The sequence below is a fragment of the Triturus cristatus genome, chromosome 7 (genome assembly GCF_964204655.1).
Source record: "Triturus cristatus chromosome 7, aTriCri1.1, whole genome shotgun sequence".
In the NCBI taxonomy this organism is placed as follows: Eukaryota; Metazoa; Chordata; class Amphibia; order Caudata; family Salamandridae; genus Triturus; species Triturus cristatus.
This window is the reverse complement of record NC_140590.1, coordinates 120,509,580-120,526,216: the sequence shown is the minus strand read 5'-3', so window position 1 is coordinate 120,526,216 and position 16,637 is coordinate 120,509,580. Positions and strand designations below refer to the sequence as shown.

At 44.0% G+C, this 16,637-nt stretch overlaps 1 protein-coding gene across 2 annotated transcripts in view; it reads right to left on the bottom strand.

The window, feature by feature from the left end:
* The window catches only part of LOC146808991 (sialic acid-binding Ig-like lectin 9), a 228,264-nt gene that overhangs the window by 18,336 nt on the left and 193,291 nt on the right, over positions 1-16,637 (bottom strand). For both annotated transcript variants that reach the window (XR_014965510.1, XM_085614276.1), the window contains exon 7: positions 5,217-5,272. Coding sequence is in view for 1 of the 2 variants with exons in the window: in XM_085614276.1 (XP_085470402.1) it covers positions 5,217-5,272 (56 nt within the window). In the remaining variant the exon portion in view is untranslated. The remainder of the gene's footprint in view (positions 1-5,216; positions 5,273-16,637) is intronic.

The window sequence follows — 16,637 nt, the reverse complement described above, 5'->3', positions numbered from 1 at the left end:
AATCATAAATGTGGCCCACTAAAGCACCTCCATAGAACACTTCTTGATGATGCAGAAGAACAGAAGAGAACTGGACCTACTGTATATCGCTTGAGAGGAGCCTAGAAGGACTGCACCTGCTTTCCTTGTGCTCTGGAAAAAGATGCACACTCTAAGAGTCAGCTGGCTGACCTCTTGTGTGGCACCAGGGACACAACAAACTGCCAGAGGCCCTCTTTTGGGAATTTCCAGCTGACTTGTGGCAGGTGGAACCTGGACTGAACTATGATGGTGGCCTCTGTCTGACACCCTAAGAATCTCAAAGTGTCCTACATTTAGGTCCTGGGAACCTTACAAGTGTATTCCTGTAATTGTTTGAACCTTGAAACTTTTTAAAACCTTTTCTCCAGAGCTCCTGAACTCCAAGGGGACTTGCCTCAAAACGTTTCTGACTAGCAGTTCCACTACATCATACTGAATTTCAACTTTGTCTCAGGCAAAGAAGAGTTTTTCTTCAGAAAAATGAGACTGGCTTTTTTTGGTTTTGGCTTTTTAAAATGTTTTGACTTCCAGATTTTCACTGAGACCAATATAGTTGGAGTATTCAACCCGGGCTCCCTTGTGGTTGGCCTCAAATTGCACATACGTCCCAGTCTGCCATGACCACAGACTACCATTTCTGCTTTGCGCCTTTCTGCAATATCTCTGGTTCCCCTTATTTGGTTTAAGTTGTTTAGTATTGTTTTACTTACTAAATGTTTCTCTATTTATATGAATTGGATTGAGATGTTAATGTGTTGTGTCTTTGATTTTTCAACTATTTGGTACTTCTAAATGCTTTACACATGTTTTCTAAGTTAAATCTGTTTGCTTTGTGCCACAGCTACCAAGGGTTAAAATCATGTTTTCATTTTTGAAACCGTTGACTGGTTAGTGATTTTATTGCTTGTGATGGACTAACAACCACCCCAAATAATAATTCACTTTCTTAAAGTTTCACTTTATTCCTACTGTTTATTATCATGTGGGTGCTCTGACATCTTTTGTTTTGGTCTATCAGCATTGAACAATACCAAAATTGGCAAATCTATAACTTTCTCCTGTAGTTTGTCTCTCCTCATGCAACTCAAAAGTATTTTTTCCTCTAATTGCTCTATAACCTTTGAATGCTGATTGGTTTGCCATCTTGAATGGGGCTTACTGCTCAGGCCTCTCAATCATCATTCAACAAATTACAATTTAAAATAATGTTTTGAGATTAATATAAAACTATTATTCCATTGTCTAAACCAGTGGATTATTCATGGTGTTTTGCTAAAGAGAAACGTAAAGCTACTATTTAAGAATGTATTACGTTAATTTGTTACTGAACCTTGTTGCTGTGTGAGCTGCTACAAAAGTTATTTGGTGCAAGGTAGAGAAGATTAACTACAAATATGAAGAAAATAAGTGAAACATACAGTTTGTATTAATGATTAGAAGTGGTTTCTTTATTGTCAAGGCACAATTCTCACAATACGTGTGGGTTGTCTCCTGAGGCGAAAAGCCGGGAGTAGACGCTGTTGCTGCTATAATTCAGACTTGCTCACCTTTTAAAACTGTATTTTTACTTTGTATAGCACTCTTGCACTTTAGGGCATCACGGAGCAGATCTAGCGCTCACGTGACCCCTTACACCGGCGTCCTTCGCCGCTGGCCACGCCCACCGCTAGGCCACGCCCCCTTCCCGCCCTACTTAAGCGCTGATTGACGAGCGCTCGGTTGGGTTGTCTCCTGAGGCGAAAAGCCGGGAGTAGACGCTGTTGCTGCTATAATTCAGACTTGCTCACCTTTTAAAACTGTATTTTTACTTTGTATAGCACTCTTGCACTTTAGGGCATCACGGAGCAGATCTAGCGCTCACGTGACCCCTTACACCGGCGTCCTTCGCCACTGGCCACGCCCACCGCTAGGCCACGCCCCCTTCCCGCCCTTGAGACCTCCTATATTAAATGTGCAACTACAGAACGCGCAGCGGACGTGCGCAGCGGGCGCGCCGTTTGCGCGCCGAAGGCGCGCCTAAGGCAAGCCTGTCTGCGCCCGTCCGCGGCCGGACGGGGCTAGGGGCACGACTCCATGCCAAATTCATCTCTTACTCCTCTGAGGAGCTTACCACCCTCCAAGGCCACTGGCCACTCTCGGATTGTGTCTGTAGGCACATTATCTCATTAGGTCTTGTACCTTCTTCCACTCCTACTCTGCCGTTTTCTTTGCCCGCCTCTCCCCCACAATGCCCTCTCCCACCCGACCCTCTCCCTCCGACTCCGTCACTATCCATTCTTTTACTTAACACCAGGTCAGCGGTCAAGCACCATCATGAGCTCTTTGTCTTGCTCGACTCTGAGAAGCCTGACTTATTGCTCTTGACCGAAACCTGGTTTTGCGACTCCTCCCTCCCCGTTCTCTTGGCTACCCTCCCCCCCTCCTATGTGGCCTTACGTGCTGATCATTCGGCAGGCAGGGCTGGTGGCGGAGTGGCGATAATCGCTCGATCGGAACTAAAGTTTCAAACCATTCCCTCTCCCCCCATTCCTTCCACTGAATTCCTTACAGCTCGCTCCTAATGTACCGTCCTCCCAAGCCTTCGCCCCTATTTTTGCCGGCTTTTCAAGACCTACTAGCCAACATGGTGGTCAACTATGCATCGGTCTTGGTACTAGGGAATTTCAATTACTGGCCCTCGGACCCTTCTGAGTGCACAGCCTCGAAAGAATTTACTGAGTCCCTCACATCTTTAAATTTTATGTCGCACATCTCTGTCTCCACTCACTCTCACGGTCACATACTTGACCAGGTCTGGTCCCTTAACCTTCCAGTCTCCCCGGTGACGGTTTCCCCCTGTCCTTGGTCCGATCATGCCCTTATCTCCTTCTCTATCTCTCCCAACTCGGTGCCCAAAGTTCCCCACGCCAAAAATACCTGGGCGCGAAATTGGAACAGAGTTGACTTTCCTACCCTGACGTCCCACCTTCGGAATACTATCCCATCCCTCTCTGGTCTTCCGTCCGACTCTCAAGCCAACACCATTAACACCTGGATGACTATGGGTTGTGACTCAGTGGCTCCCCTGCGTCGCATCTCCGCTCGGCGACCCAAGGAGTCTAACAGGTGGTTCAATGACCACCTAAAAGAATTAAAACTGTCCGCTCGTCAGGCAGAAAGGCACTGGAGGAAAAATTACTGTCCCTCACTTAAAACCCTTTACCTGACATCACTCGCCCACTACAAGACCGCAATCCTTGCTGCCAAAACTTCTTATTTTTCTACAAGAATTTTGTCGGCTGAAAATAAATCTAGGGAGATCTTCGGCATAGTGCAGGACCTAGCCTACTCCGATAGGGCTTCACCTCAAATCCCCTCATCCCAGCCTCTATGTAACGAACTAAACACCTACTTTCTTGATAAGATTGTTACCATTAAGGCCAACATCCCCCCCCCTCCCCTGCTTTTGTTGACCCTTCTCCTCCCACTATTCAAAACCGTCTTACTTCCATCCCTCCCCTCACTGAAGAGGTATTCCTGGAGATACTTCCCAAAGTAAAATCAGGCTCTCCGGCTGACATCTGTCCGGCGCGAGTCCTCCAACAAATCTATTCCTCTTGTCCTGAACCTCCCATCACCTTCCTTAACAGCTCCCTAGCGCAGGGAGTAGTGACCCCTACGCTCAAATCAGCCACCATAGTGCCCACCCTAAAGAAGCCTGGCGCTGACCCTTCCATCTCAGCAAATTACCGCCCCATTTCCCTGCTGCCCTACCTGGGCAAGGTGCTGGAGCGCTATGTCACCGCGGTATTCAGCACCCACGTAGAGGCCAGTGGGGGACTGGCTTCCCGCCAGGCTGGCTTTCGACCTAGGCACTCGACTGAATCAGTCGTGGTATCAGTCCTAGACAACCTCAGGAAGGGTATGGATAACAACAAACACCAGGTGCTGGTACTCCTCGATCTCTCCGCCGCATTTGACACGGTAGACCATACCATCTTATTGTCCCGTGTCAAGGCGGCTGGAATTGAGGGATCAGCCCTGGTGTGGCTTTCCTCCTTCCTGAGGGACCGCACCCAGGCGGTCCGACTAGGAGACTTCACAACCACCCCACTCCCCGTCACGTGCGGTGTCCCCCAGGGTTCTTCCTTGTCTCCCCTACTATTTAATCTTTATATCTTCCCCCTCATCTTTGCTCTTCAGCAGCTGGAGGTCACCGTGTATAATTACGCGGATGACCTCCAGCTCATCTTTGACCTATCCTCTTCTCCCCTCTCTGTCTCCAGCTTCCAGCACACTATGACATTCATCAGGGACTGGATGAACCATAACCATCTCAAGTTGAACCCGGATAAAACCGAGTTGGTTCTTACCGGAGGCTCTTCCAGTCCCTGGAACTCTCTCTTCTGGCCCTCAACCCTTGGTCCCGCCCCCACCCCTTCTACCACGGTCAAAACACTGGGGGTCAAAATGAATAATCAGCTCACCCTTCACTCTCAAATTAGTTCTGTAGTTTCTTCCTGCTTCCTCACCCTCCGTACTATTCGCACTGTCGCCCGTTTCTTTTCCCCTCAGGCACTCAAAATGATCATGGCCGCTTTAGTGATATCACGGCTGGATTATGCCAACGCTCTCTACAATGGCATACCAGCATACAGTCTTAGGAGGCTACAGTTGGTTCAAAACCAAGCCGCCCGGCTGGTCTTTGGTCTCCCTCGCTATCATCACTCCACACCCCTCCTCAGGGAGCTCCACTGGCTCCCTGTTAAGGAACGTTCTCTGTTTAAAACCGCTTGCATGGTATTCCAGGCCCGTCAAGGCACCGCCCCCGCCTTCATTTCCTCATTATTAAAAGAATATGTTCCCCTCAGAGAACTTCGTTCCTCCACCAAGTCCCTCCTTCAAATCCCACGCTTCAGATGCAAAAAGTGGGGTGGGTCCAACTTTTCCACCTTGGCCCCCACTTTTTGGAACTCCCTCCCAGACCACCTCCGTGCGGCTACCCATTATGTGTCCTTCCGTAAGGATCTAAAAACGTTTCTTTTTAAACAGGCTTTCCATGCGTAATCTTCCCTTCCCGGCTCTACCACCGGTTCTCGCTTTTGTCTCTGTAGCCATTACCCTCTATTAGCGCCAAGAAACCGTTCGGTGCACGCTGCGCTTTATAAATGTTTTAAATTAGAAATTAGAATTTTAAACACCACAACAGGACTCACCTGATATGTAGAATCAGCTGTGGTGCCATTTGATGCCTTGTTCATGTGTCTGTTACCTTTAATAAAACAAAGAATGTGGTTAATCCCCTCATTGGATAAATGTTGATTATCATCACAAAGCATAGAGCTTTATTTAATGTTTGAGTTCCCTGCCATACTACCCTGTAATTTATACCGAAGGTGCTGTAGCCTATACAAAAAAATGGGAATGCTGGTTGGATGGGCTGCAATGAAAACAACAGACATTAATGTAACTGAAGGTTTTCCCTAGATATATCAGCCCATAAAGCACTGTTCAGATGGGGTTCTAGGGTATATGGATTGTTGAGAAGATATATAGAACAGTGCAGTGAGACTGACTCACTCTGGGCCTGACCTTCTCTGCAGGGTTACCCCTTTTTGCTGCTACCCTCCACTTTCTGGCTGAATTCTTTTTTGTTGGCCTTACGACTCTGTGCACTTTGCACTATTAACAAGTTCTAAAGTGCTAGTGCTCTCTCCTTTGAACATCGTAACATTGGTTTACACCTAATTGGCCTATTTAATTTACTTATATAAGTCTCCTTTAGAGTGGGTATACGTTACATTTGTGAAGTCCTGATGCTTTTGTGTAGTTCAAAAGGATTTATTCAACAGCATATAGGCACAGCACCAACTGTACAGCAGGATGCCCATCTCTGGAATGAGTGATTCATGAGACACCATGCATCACTAAATTCCATGACATGGGCAGGGTTCCATACATTTTAAGATTACAACACATCCCCATCCAATAAGGGAGAAAAATGATTAAACAAAAGAACAAGAAACAAACACAACTACAGTAAAGAAAAACCAATAATACAAAAGCTGAAAAGAAAGCAACATATTAGAAAAACACTGTATCAATAAAAGACATAATCCCTCAACTTCATAGGCAATTTTTTATTCCTTCCAGTGGAAGTGTCATTTTTCCTGCTGCAAACATCCTCACCTAATGGATCACGATCATCAGAGAAATTACTCTCACGTGATGCATGCATATTTGGAGAATTCCCAGTATATCTTACCAGCCTAGACATGCTCCACATACAACCTGTGTCAACCTTCACAACATTCTTTCTGATGACAACAATGGTGAAGGGACCCATGAAGCTAGAATTCCCTTTAGGAATATGCCTTGGATTTTTTACCATAACCTGGTCACCGAAACACCACTTTTTGTTTCTCACACACATCTTGGAGTCATAACTCAACATGTATTTTTGCTGATAATCAGAAATTCTGGATCGTCTTGATTCAAGAGAAATGCCCACATTATCACATTCAGGCAACCAAGACCGGTTTAACTTCGAAAAAGCCTTCCTTCCCCTCAAGGCCTCGAAAGGAGACCACTGCGTGACCACATTAGGTGTAGTACGGTGTGCCCACCATGTATCTCTTAAAACACTGCTGAAAGACAACCTTCATTCAAGAGCACGCTGGGCACAATCTTTGACAGCCTGGTTCATACTTTCAGTCAAACCATTGGCCTGCGGTGCATAGAGAGCCGTCTTCTGGTGAATTATATTGAGATTGTCAGTGACCAGAAATTAGGCACACCCTCAGACCCAAATACATCTCCAAGGAAGTCAATAACAGTTTTGGTGTTTGCAGTAGACACACATTTTGTGACTACTCACTTAGAGGTGTAATCCACTAGCAAGAGGACAAACCGTTCACAGGATGGCAAGAGTGCAAAAGGACCAATAATATCCAGGCCCAATTTTGACCATACAACATCTGGAACCTCAACAGGAGATAGAGGCGCATGACTGGGGACACAAGACTTGTCACTGGAGGCACAAGACACACAGTCCTTAACAGCATTTTCAGTCATGTGGTCCATACCAGGCCACCAGTATCTTTCCCTCACGCATGCTTTAGTGAGGCTTCTCCCCAAATGACCCTCATGAGCAATGTTAATTATCCTACCCCTGAACTCAACTCTGTCACCCCTCATGAGATTGCCGCAATAAAATGACAAATAATCCTTCACAGACCAATATGCCTACATTTCCTGATCCAAAGCCTTGTAGTCAGGCCACCCCTGGCTCGTCCACATCTTGAGGGAAGAAAGAATTTTGTCCTTCTTTACTCCATCCAACCATTTTCCACTGGACAGGGCTGATTCAGCCACCCAACACACATTCTCGATTTCACCATCATTCTGATCGCACTCAGAAGGTAACCGAGAGAGACAATCTGCGGGCTTGTTACTTGGGCAAGGTATATACTGTACACGAAAGTTAAATTCCTGGAGACCCTCACCCCAACGCCTAAGTCTGGGTGTGATATGTTCACTGTGGTGGCATTAAAAGATCCAGACTAAGGGTTGATGATCCGTCCTGACAAAAAATGGGATGCCGCAGAGATAAAATTTAAAGTGCTGCACCGCCCAAACACACTCAAGGCCTCTCTCTCAATACATGAGTAATTGGCTTCCTCATCCCTGCGAGCCCTGAAGGCAAAAGCGACTGCTCTCTCATCCCCATCCACAACTTGGGAGAGTATTGCCCCTGACCCCTTGAGACTGGCATCAGTGGTTAAGATGGTCTTATGGTTGACATCAAAATGCCCCAGGGTGGGCATCCTCCTAATCTCACACTAGATGCTGTCAAACACTCTTTGGCAGTCATCAGACCATAGGAAATGCACACCTTTCTTGAGTAGATCCCTGATGGGTTCAGTCAAACTGGCAAACCCCTGCACAAACTTGGAATAGAACTCAGCAAGTCCCAGGAATTACCTCACTTGCGCCTTATCCTTGGGGGTGGGCACCTTCACGATACTCTCAGCAAGCTCTAACTTGGGTTGGATCCCTTCTCCTGAGATCATATGTCCTAGATACGTAACTGATCTCAACCCAATGCAACACTTCTGTTTCTTTACAGTGAGCCCCCTCTCCTTCAACTTCTCAAATACACAGGTCAGTGTTGCACCATGATCTGTTTCATTCTTGCCATAGACCAAGATGTCATCCTGGAAAAACATGATGTTGGGTATCCCTTCCAGGACCATCTTCATGACCCTTTGGAAACATGCCGTAGCCGATGCCAAACCGAAGGGCATTCTTAGAACGCGATAAGCTCTCAGAGGTGTCACGAAAGATGTAAGATGCCTCGAGTCTTTGTGCAGGAGAATTTGGTGATAGGCTGATGATAAGTCTAACACACTGAAAATCTGGGTTTCCTTGAGCATGCTAAGGGAGTCTGATATATTGGGCAGGGGTTGTCGATCCATCCAAATCCATTGGTTCAATCCCGTCAAGTCCACACACATCCTTATGCTGGCACCCCCATCTTTAGGGGCTAAAACAATTGGAGCCAGCCATTCAGAAGCTTCTATCTCCTCAATGACTCCCAAGTTTAACAGTCTCTCAAGGTCAGCCTTCAAGGGTTCCATAATCATATTGGGTACCCTCCTCACTTTATGCAAACAGGGAACAGCCCTCTCCTTGAGAACAATTTGGTGTTCAAACCCTTTAACACAACCAAAGGTATCTGTGAAAACTTCAGGAAACGTATTAAAGTACTAACTACCTTGATATTCATATTCCACCAGCATGACCTGATCCCTAGGATCTCTTGCACTCAGATTGAGCATGATACCTAAATCATGGTGGTGTCTCCATCCCAACAGATTGTCCCCCCCTTTCGGCCACGTAGACTTTACCAACTGTATGTCTATTTTTGAACTGGATACTGGCTTTAACATAACCAAGGACATTAATTTTCTCACCACCATAACTGACAGGATTTATGTCAGGTGGCAAAAGTGTCATGCTGTTCAACCCCACACTCTCATCCCATTGCCTGTTGCCGATCATGGTGAAAGGCGAACCAGAGTCAGCTAATACAACAAAGTTAAGACCGTCTACTAAGATACTGCACTCAGGCATTGTTATCTTCCCTGCATCAACTTCACCATTATTTTCACTGATACTAAGAACAACAGTGCGCACATTCTCAGCCCTTTTCTCTGGGTTACGAGCCTTCGCTGAAGACTTGCAAACCCGAGCATAATGTCCCTTGACATCACATTTGTTGCATACATACTCTCTGGCATAGCAGTGAGGGTAGTTGGAGAAGTGTGAGAAACTCCCACACCTAAAACACTTAGGTTTAGGAAACTCCCCTTTGGTTTTGTCATTAGCATTACCACCAACATTAGGAGAGCAAACTTCATATTCTGTTCTCACCGGAAATCCCTTGGAAGGACCACGGATGCGTGTGTCCTTCTCTGAGGCTTTACACTTGTCACTAGGTGAGACTTTGGCTACATTGTCACAAACCTCCAAGGTGTCAAAATCCACAAGAGAATGAACATCCTCTTGCCCATCCTTTTTATCCTCACGGTTTTTCCTAATCTCTTTCACCAATGTAGAAGTGTTCTCAATACCTTCTACAATGGCAACAGCCTCGGTCAAGGATGGGCTTTTTGACAAACATTTTTCCTGAACTTGTGTACTGTTGGTGCACCTCACCAACTGATCTCTGACTAGAGAGTCAGAGAGTTCACCAAATTCGCAAGTCTGTGCTAGGGTCTTAAGAGAGGCAACACAACTTCCCACCGGCTCAGACGGACCTTGGACCCTGGTAAAGAACCTGTGTCTTTCTAGAACAACATTACGCGGGGACCAAAATATTTCTCCAACATAGTCATAGACATTTAGTAAACATCAGTTGGTTCTCCATCACCATTCCCAACTGGAATAAGATCCATACTGTTGTAAATATTCCTTCCTTCTACACCTAAATTGTGGAGAAGAATAGCTTGCTTCCTAAATGCTGAAAACTTCTCTCCACCAATCGCTACAATATAGGAGTCACGTAAGTTTCTCCATCTCTTCCAAGGAAGGATTGGATCACCCTTCTCTGATAAAAAGGCTGGGGGTTGAGACATGCTTGTTGTGGCAGCCATGCTAATGTTTGGATGTGAAGAAACAGCAAATCAATTTAAAACAGCAAAAGAAAGAAATATGAGCAAATTGAAAGTCCAACCAGTTAAAGCGTCAACAGTTGAAATCCAAACAGTTTCTAGTGTAGTAATTCTTGAAATGTTCGTTGTCGATTAGAAAGAAAGGAAAATAAGATCACTGGAATACTGGTAATAAAAATGATGTCACTGCTGTACTTGGGCAAATGTAATAACACTCCAACATTTCCAACTCTCACCATGTACCAAGGTTCTAGCGTGGCAATCGATGAGTAATGAAGAAAAAAAAACATTGTTCGTCCTGACGAGATGACTCTTTACTCAGTTAGCAGCATGCTGCGTAGTCACACTGTGATTATGCCCTGAAGTGCGGCTTGCATTCCAGTATGCGTTCCAAAGTAAACAAACGCTTGATTCAAAATGGCCGAAAGCCGTGTAGTCACAGCGTGATTACGCGCTGGATTACGGTGTGCGTTCTGAGATGTGAAATGTGATGGAGGCTTAGCGCAAGGGAACTCCACTTGAGGAAGAGCTCGCGGTGTGGCAGTTGAGTAGGTGAGCCTCACATGTCCCAGACAGCAGCCTCGCGCTCATGTAGGCGGACTCTATCATAAAAAATAAATGTAAAACTTACAGTTCTTGGTGTAAAGATAGCAGTCACAGCCTTGCCTCTTTAAACAAATGATGAGGTAGACGCAGATCCAGAAATGATGGCACAGTCCTAAAGGCAAAGTTGAAAAACAGGGAAGTCGGTGCTGAAGGTGCCTGTCTCCAATCAGGCAAAAGCTACTCGTTGCCACGGTTAAATTTGGGAAGTCCTGTCGCTTGTTTGTAGTTCAAAAGGGTTTATTCAGGAACAGCATATAAGCACAGCACAAACTGTACAGAAGGATGCCCAGCTCTGGAATGAGTGATTCATGAGACACCATGTGTAGGAGAGTAGGATCTGCTTCACATGGGTACCCCTACTTTTTGCTGGTGTTTCACCGTTTTTCGACCTTAGTCTGGCTGTGGCCTTGCTAATCAGGACCCCGGCCTAGCTGCTTCCTCTCTAAAATGGTTTCCATGTACATTAGGTACATTCCTAATTGGATTCTGGAGTGCCTTATAAGCCCCTAGTATATGGTATACTATGTACCTAGGGCATAGGTACCTCAGAGGCCTACCAGGGGCTGAAGCATGTATTATGTCACCCTTGGGAAGCACTCCAAAATGACAGCACAGGTCTGCTACTGCAGCCTGGGTAAGGTGGTGCACGCACCCCTTACTGTGGTATAGGCTACCTATATCACTACCATTGCACACACATATAAAACCTATAAGTCACTTCTATGGCAGGCCTTAACAATCCTGAAGGCAGAGTGCTTGGTTTTTATGTGAGAGGGTGCCCCTGCATGAGCAGAGCCCCTCTTAAGTGCATTATAACCTCGCGGTATATGCTAACTTTGGACTGGCTGCACGGAAACATGTTGTGTTTGATGTCAAACGCTTTGGAATACTACATAATCTGCAAGACACCGCCATCCATATTAATATGACTGCGAAGAACAGCCTTTCCATGGCAGCAATGCCGCCATGGAAAGGCATGCGGATCCTGCACGTGGGAGCCGATTGTGGGCCCCCAGGGTGGGGGGGGGTTGGGTGCACATGGGGGTACCTATGGTATCCCCCAGCATTTGCATGCACAAGGTGGCAGGCACTGCGCGGTGCCTGTCACGTTGTGCATTCAAATGCACAACATGCATTTTTTACCTTGCGGCTGGTGCTGCGGCGGACGGTCCCTTTAGCCGTTGCGCTGGCGGGCGGATCGCAATAGACCCCTTAGTGTCTCACCCATTTTAAAAGCCCCTTAAAACATTTCCCAGGCTTGCCACTGCAGCTTGAAATCACTTTTAAACTGCCAGTTTGACTTGATAATATATCCCCCTTGCCATAGCGTGCATTCCCCTTTTATTGTATATATGTCACCCCAGGTTAGGTCGTAGGTAACCCATAGGGCAGGGGGCATAGTAGTTAAAAGGTTTGACATGAACTTTTAGGTTTAACACATCCTGGTTATGAAAAACTCCTAAATTCATTTTTCACTACTGTGTGGCCTACCAGTCCCAGAGGATAACATAAGGTTGACTTATTGCATTTAATAAGCTCTACCTTTTGATTGGGGGCAGAAAAGAATTTCATATTTCATATCAATGAAATTGTAATTAAAAATCCTCTCTATTGTTAATGTCGGATTTTAAATTACAATTTTGAAAATGCCTGGTAGATGACCAGATGTGGAAAGCCCCCTTGAAAGCTATACTTGTTGCCAAATGTGGCTGACCCCTGAAATATACTATCAGAGGTTCAGGGACAGCCATAAACTCCCAAATCTCAGTCTTGGGTGGACTTTTACTATTCCAGCAAGGCACTGAATGACAAGGCACTGAATGGCTGAGTTAGGGACAGGAAGGTCCTGTGGGACCAATGGTCCAACTATCCTTAATTTTGTAACCCCATCCAGCCCAATCTGAGCACTTCTGTAAAGGCTAATTTCTCAACAATGGCTGAACGGATTTACAAAAAATCATAAAAAGCACACTTTGTGTTTAAAGGTCTAACTTTTTGTTAAATTTGGTATAATTACAGTCAGTATTGGAGAGCAAAGATTACTATCGGAATTAGCATAGAAAATGAAAGTTCTGGGACCCCTCCATTTATAGTTATAATTAGATCAGAGATTCCATAGCAGAAGCATTTTAGATTTTTAATAACCTTGGCACAGTTTGATAAATCTTTACAAATCTTTGTAAAAACACAATTCATCTGCCTTAGCTCCTTTTGTATTGATCAATCAAGTGGGTCCCAAGAAATGAGGGGGGTCTCAAAAGTAGATTCCCCCATGTTACGTCCCAAAGGAAACAACAGAGCAGGAGTGAGCTGCTTCCAGTGGTTGGCCGCTTCTGTTGATTGACCACTTTTGATGGGTTAGGGGTGGTATTTGGAAATAATTCAAGTAAAAATATTGGGTGACAAATATAGAGCTTTTAATATTGTAATACAGAAATATCGCAATGTAGAAATATCATTTACAAAAATATTGATTTTTTAAGGTAAGTAATATTGTTGCCAAAAATATCTCTGTAGTTAATATTGTTTGCAAAAATATAGTTCTAAAAAATATATTTTGATAAATTATCTTTATGTATTTTAGTATATATTAAATTGTACATGTTATAAATTGCATAATGTTTTTAAATATAGACTGTAATTAAAAATTTAAAATTTAATTTAATTGATAACTGTAATTTATAGTGTCATAGCAGGCGCTGAGGTTTGTAGGGGTACAGAGTGGGGAGTGAATTAATTATTAATTATTTTTAATTATTATTATTTATTAAATTGACAATCAATTATGTAAATTCTGCAATTAATGTCTTTTTAAGTTATATTTTAGGTGGTGGTTGTTGGGTTGTAGGGTTAAAGGATGGAAAAATAATTAAGTATAATAAGTTAGTAATTAATTATTAATAATTGTTAAATTGATAATTAATTATGTGAATTGAGCAATTATTATATGTTTCAAGTTATATTTTAGGTGAGGGATGTTTGATTTTTAGGGGTACAGTTTTGTTAAATTGATAATTGATTATGTGAATTGAGCAATTATTATATTTTTCAAGTTACATTTTAGGTGAGGGCTGTTGGGTTTGTAGGGGTAGAAGGTGGAAGTTAATTAAGATATAATTAGAAGATAATAAATTATTAATTTATTATTAATTATTTAATAAGTAAATAATCATGTAAACTGTGTAGTCATCATATTTTTTAATTTACATTTAGGTGTAGTTTCGTTTTTAGGGGAATAAATTGGCAAGTTAATTAAGTAATGATTGGTTACTAATGAACTATTATTTATTATTGACATATTTAATTTATTGTCAATTTTGTAAATTATTTAATATTTTCATTTTTTTATCTTCTATGTTATATATTAGGTGTGTTTTGTTGTTTTTGCAGGAGAGTAGGGTGGAAAGTTGTTTACGTAATAATGAATTAAAAATTATGTATTCATTTATTAATAATTGTTTTATTTATTAATTAATGGGTTAATTGTGTCATACTTTTTTATTTCAATTACATTTTAATTGTTGGCTGTTATGTTTGTGGGAATATAGTATGGCAGTAATTAATATTATTTGTTTTAATTAACAGTAATTATTGGAAATTGTAATATGTATCTAATTTGTTTAATGTTTTTGTTTAAATTAGACATATAATTTCTAAATTAAGAATTTTATATTTTTGGTTAATTAATAGAGTTGCTAAAATATGCAATCTTTTTTAAATGAACTACTGTCTCTCTACTGCTGCACAAAGTGCAGTGGGAATATAAATTTTACCCCTCCACAGTCCAACGCTTTCCCTACTGTTGCAAGGACAGAAGTGGGAATAGGACATTTTACACATATGTGGCCCTATTATGTAAAGGACACAATTTACCTGTTTGCGCCCGGCTCACCTTAAAGCAAAGCGCTAACAGGAAAAGTGCCCCTATTACATGGAATGCCCTGCCCCCAGTTCAGCCGTGAACGTGTGCTAACCTGGTGCCAGCACATTCTTGTGAAAAATGGAGCAGCTGCTTTGAATTCGTTCCCTGTTTCTCTGTGCAGGCAGCAACCTGCCTGCAATTTTCAAGGGGATTAGAGATCCCCTTGCAGGCGGGTGCAGGCAGTGACTGCCCCAGTCTGCAAGGGGATGTTTGGGGGGTCCATGTGAGCCTTTTATCTTCTCCAGGGGGCTGCCATCAGGGGGCGCACTGATAGTGTGCCATCTTTTATATGGCGCTCTGTCAGTGCACCTCGTGAGAGCTTCTTTGCCTCAGCACCTGCGTCTGTAATACGGCGTAGCCACAGAGGCAAAGGGATACCCTCATTTGTATGGGTCACATCCCCATGCAAATAAGAGAACGCCCCCTGAAGATAGCGCTGTTATATGCTTACCAGCACTATCCGTATTACAGAAGGGTCCACACAAGCGTCTGCAGCCCCTTCTGCAGTACCAAATGCACCGGAGGCACGCAAAACGGGTGCAAACACGCGTTGTGCCCTTGGAGCACTTTTGCAATATGGCCCCTAGTGTACAACACGTTCCTCACTGTTGCACACACCAAAGTGAGAATAGTAATTGGGAGTCCAACGCTTTCGGTACTGTTGTATACTTCGTGGTAAAAACATATAGCTATTTTTCACAGATGTTACTACTTTTTGTTGCTGTTTAAATACATGTAATATTATTATTTGCTTATTTGTTTAATTTGATATTATTATTCATATTCGCATATACAAATATATAATTTGCTATATTATTTTTAATTATGATCGCTAAATGTTGTTTTTTCATTTAATTTGTTAATTATTTTATGTTATATATATATATTCATATTTGTATATATTACCTGCTGGCGGTCGCAAGTAGGTAGTTATAGTTAGGACCTCGTTTCTATTCAAATAGCGTTTATTCTTTTGCCAATATCTTTGGCGCCGTTTGACGAATCTTCAGGAAATTTTCAAAACTAATGGGGCACTCTGATCAGCTCCTGTCTTGAAAGTTTCAAGGTGATTCGTCAAGCGGGGGGTGGGGAAAAAGGGGGGTCCCAAAAAGCATTTTCCCCATGTTAATTCCCATAGGAAAAATAGGAACAGGCTACAGCCCGAACTGCTAAACGGAATTACACCAAATTTAGCAAAAAGGTAGCCCTTGGTTTCAGAAAGAGACCTTTTTTTAAATGGTGTAAATCCGTTCAGTAGTTCTTGAGAAAAAGAAAAATATCGATATCTGAGCACCGAGGAGGGTTCGCAAACCCTCCTGGGCACGAACTTCACTCTGATTGGCTGCCAACACTCCAAACCTGGAAGTGTTGGCAGCCACCTTGTGACTCAGTAGAATCGAGTCACAAGAGCCCTGGGGACCACCACCTCCCGGGGTCTCTGCTAATTATGTGCGGGGGGCACATGACCTCCGTTACCTCCACAGGGCTATAAACAAAATAAATGCATGGGGGTCCCACTCCCCCACGCTGCCCCAGGGACCGCCACCTCCCTGGGGCTATGTTTTATAAAGACAAAGAAGTGTGGGGGGACAAGAGCCCCCCCACATGCCCCAGGGACCACCACTTCTCCGGGGCACTCTTTGTTCAATTTTGGGGGTCCATTACGGACCCCCAGCCCCGGGGAAAACCACCTCCCCAGGCTTTCAAAATGAAGGGCCAGGGCCACGCGGCCCCCCTCCAGGAGTCCTTGATTGCCCTGGGGACCGCCACCCCCCAGGGCCAGCTCCTGCAATGTCCCGGGGTGCCCACCCCCGGGACATTGCTGTTTGCTATGACAGGGCTGGAGCACGGCTCCCGCCCTGTCATAGCAAACTCTGCTTTGGTTTTTCGAAGCGAGAGCAGGAAACCTGCTCTCTCTTCACAAAAACCAAAGC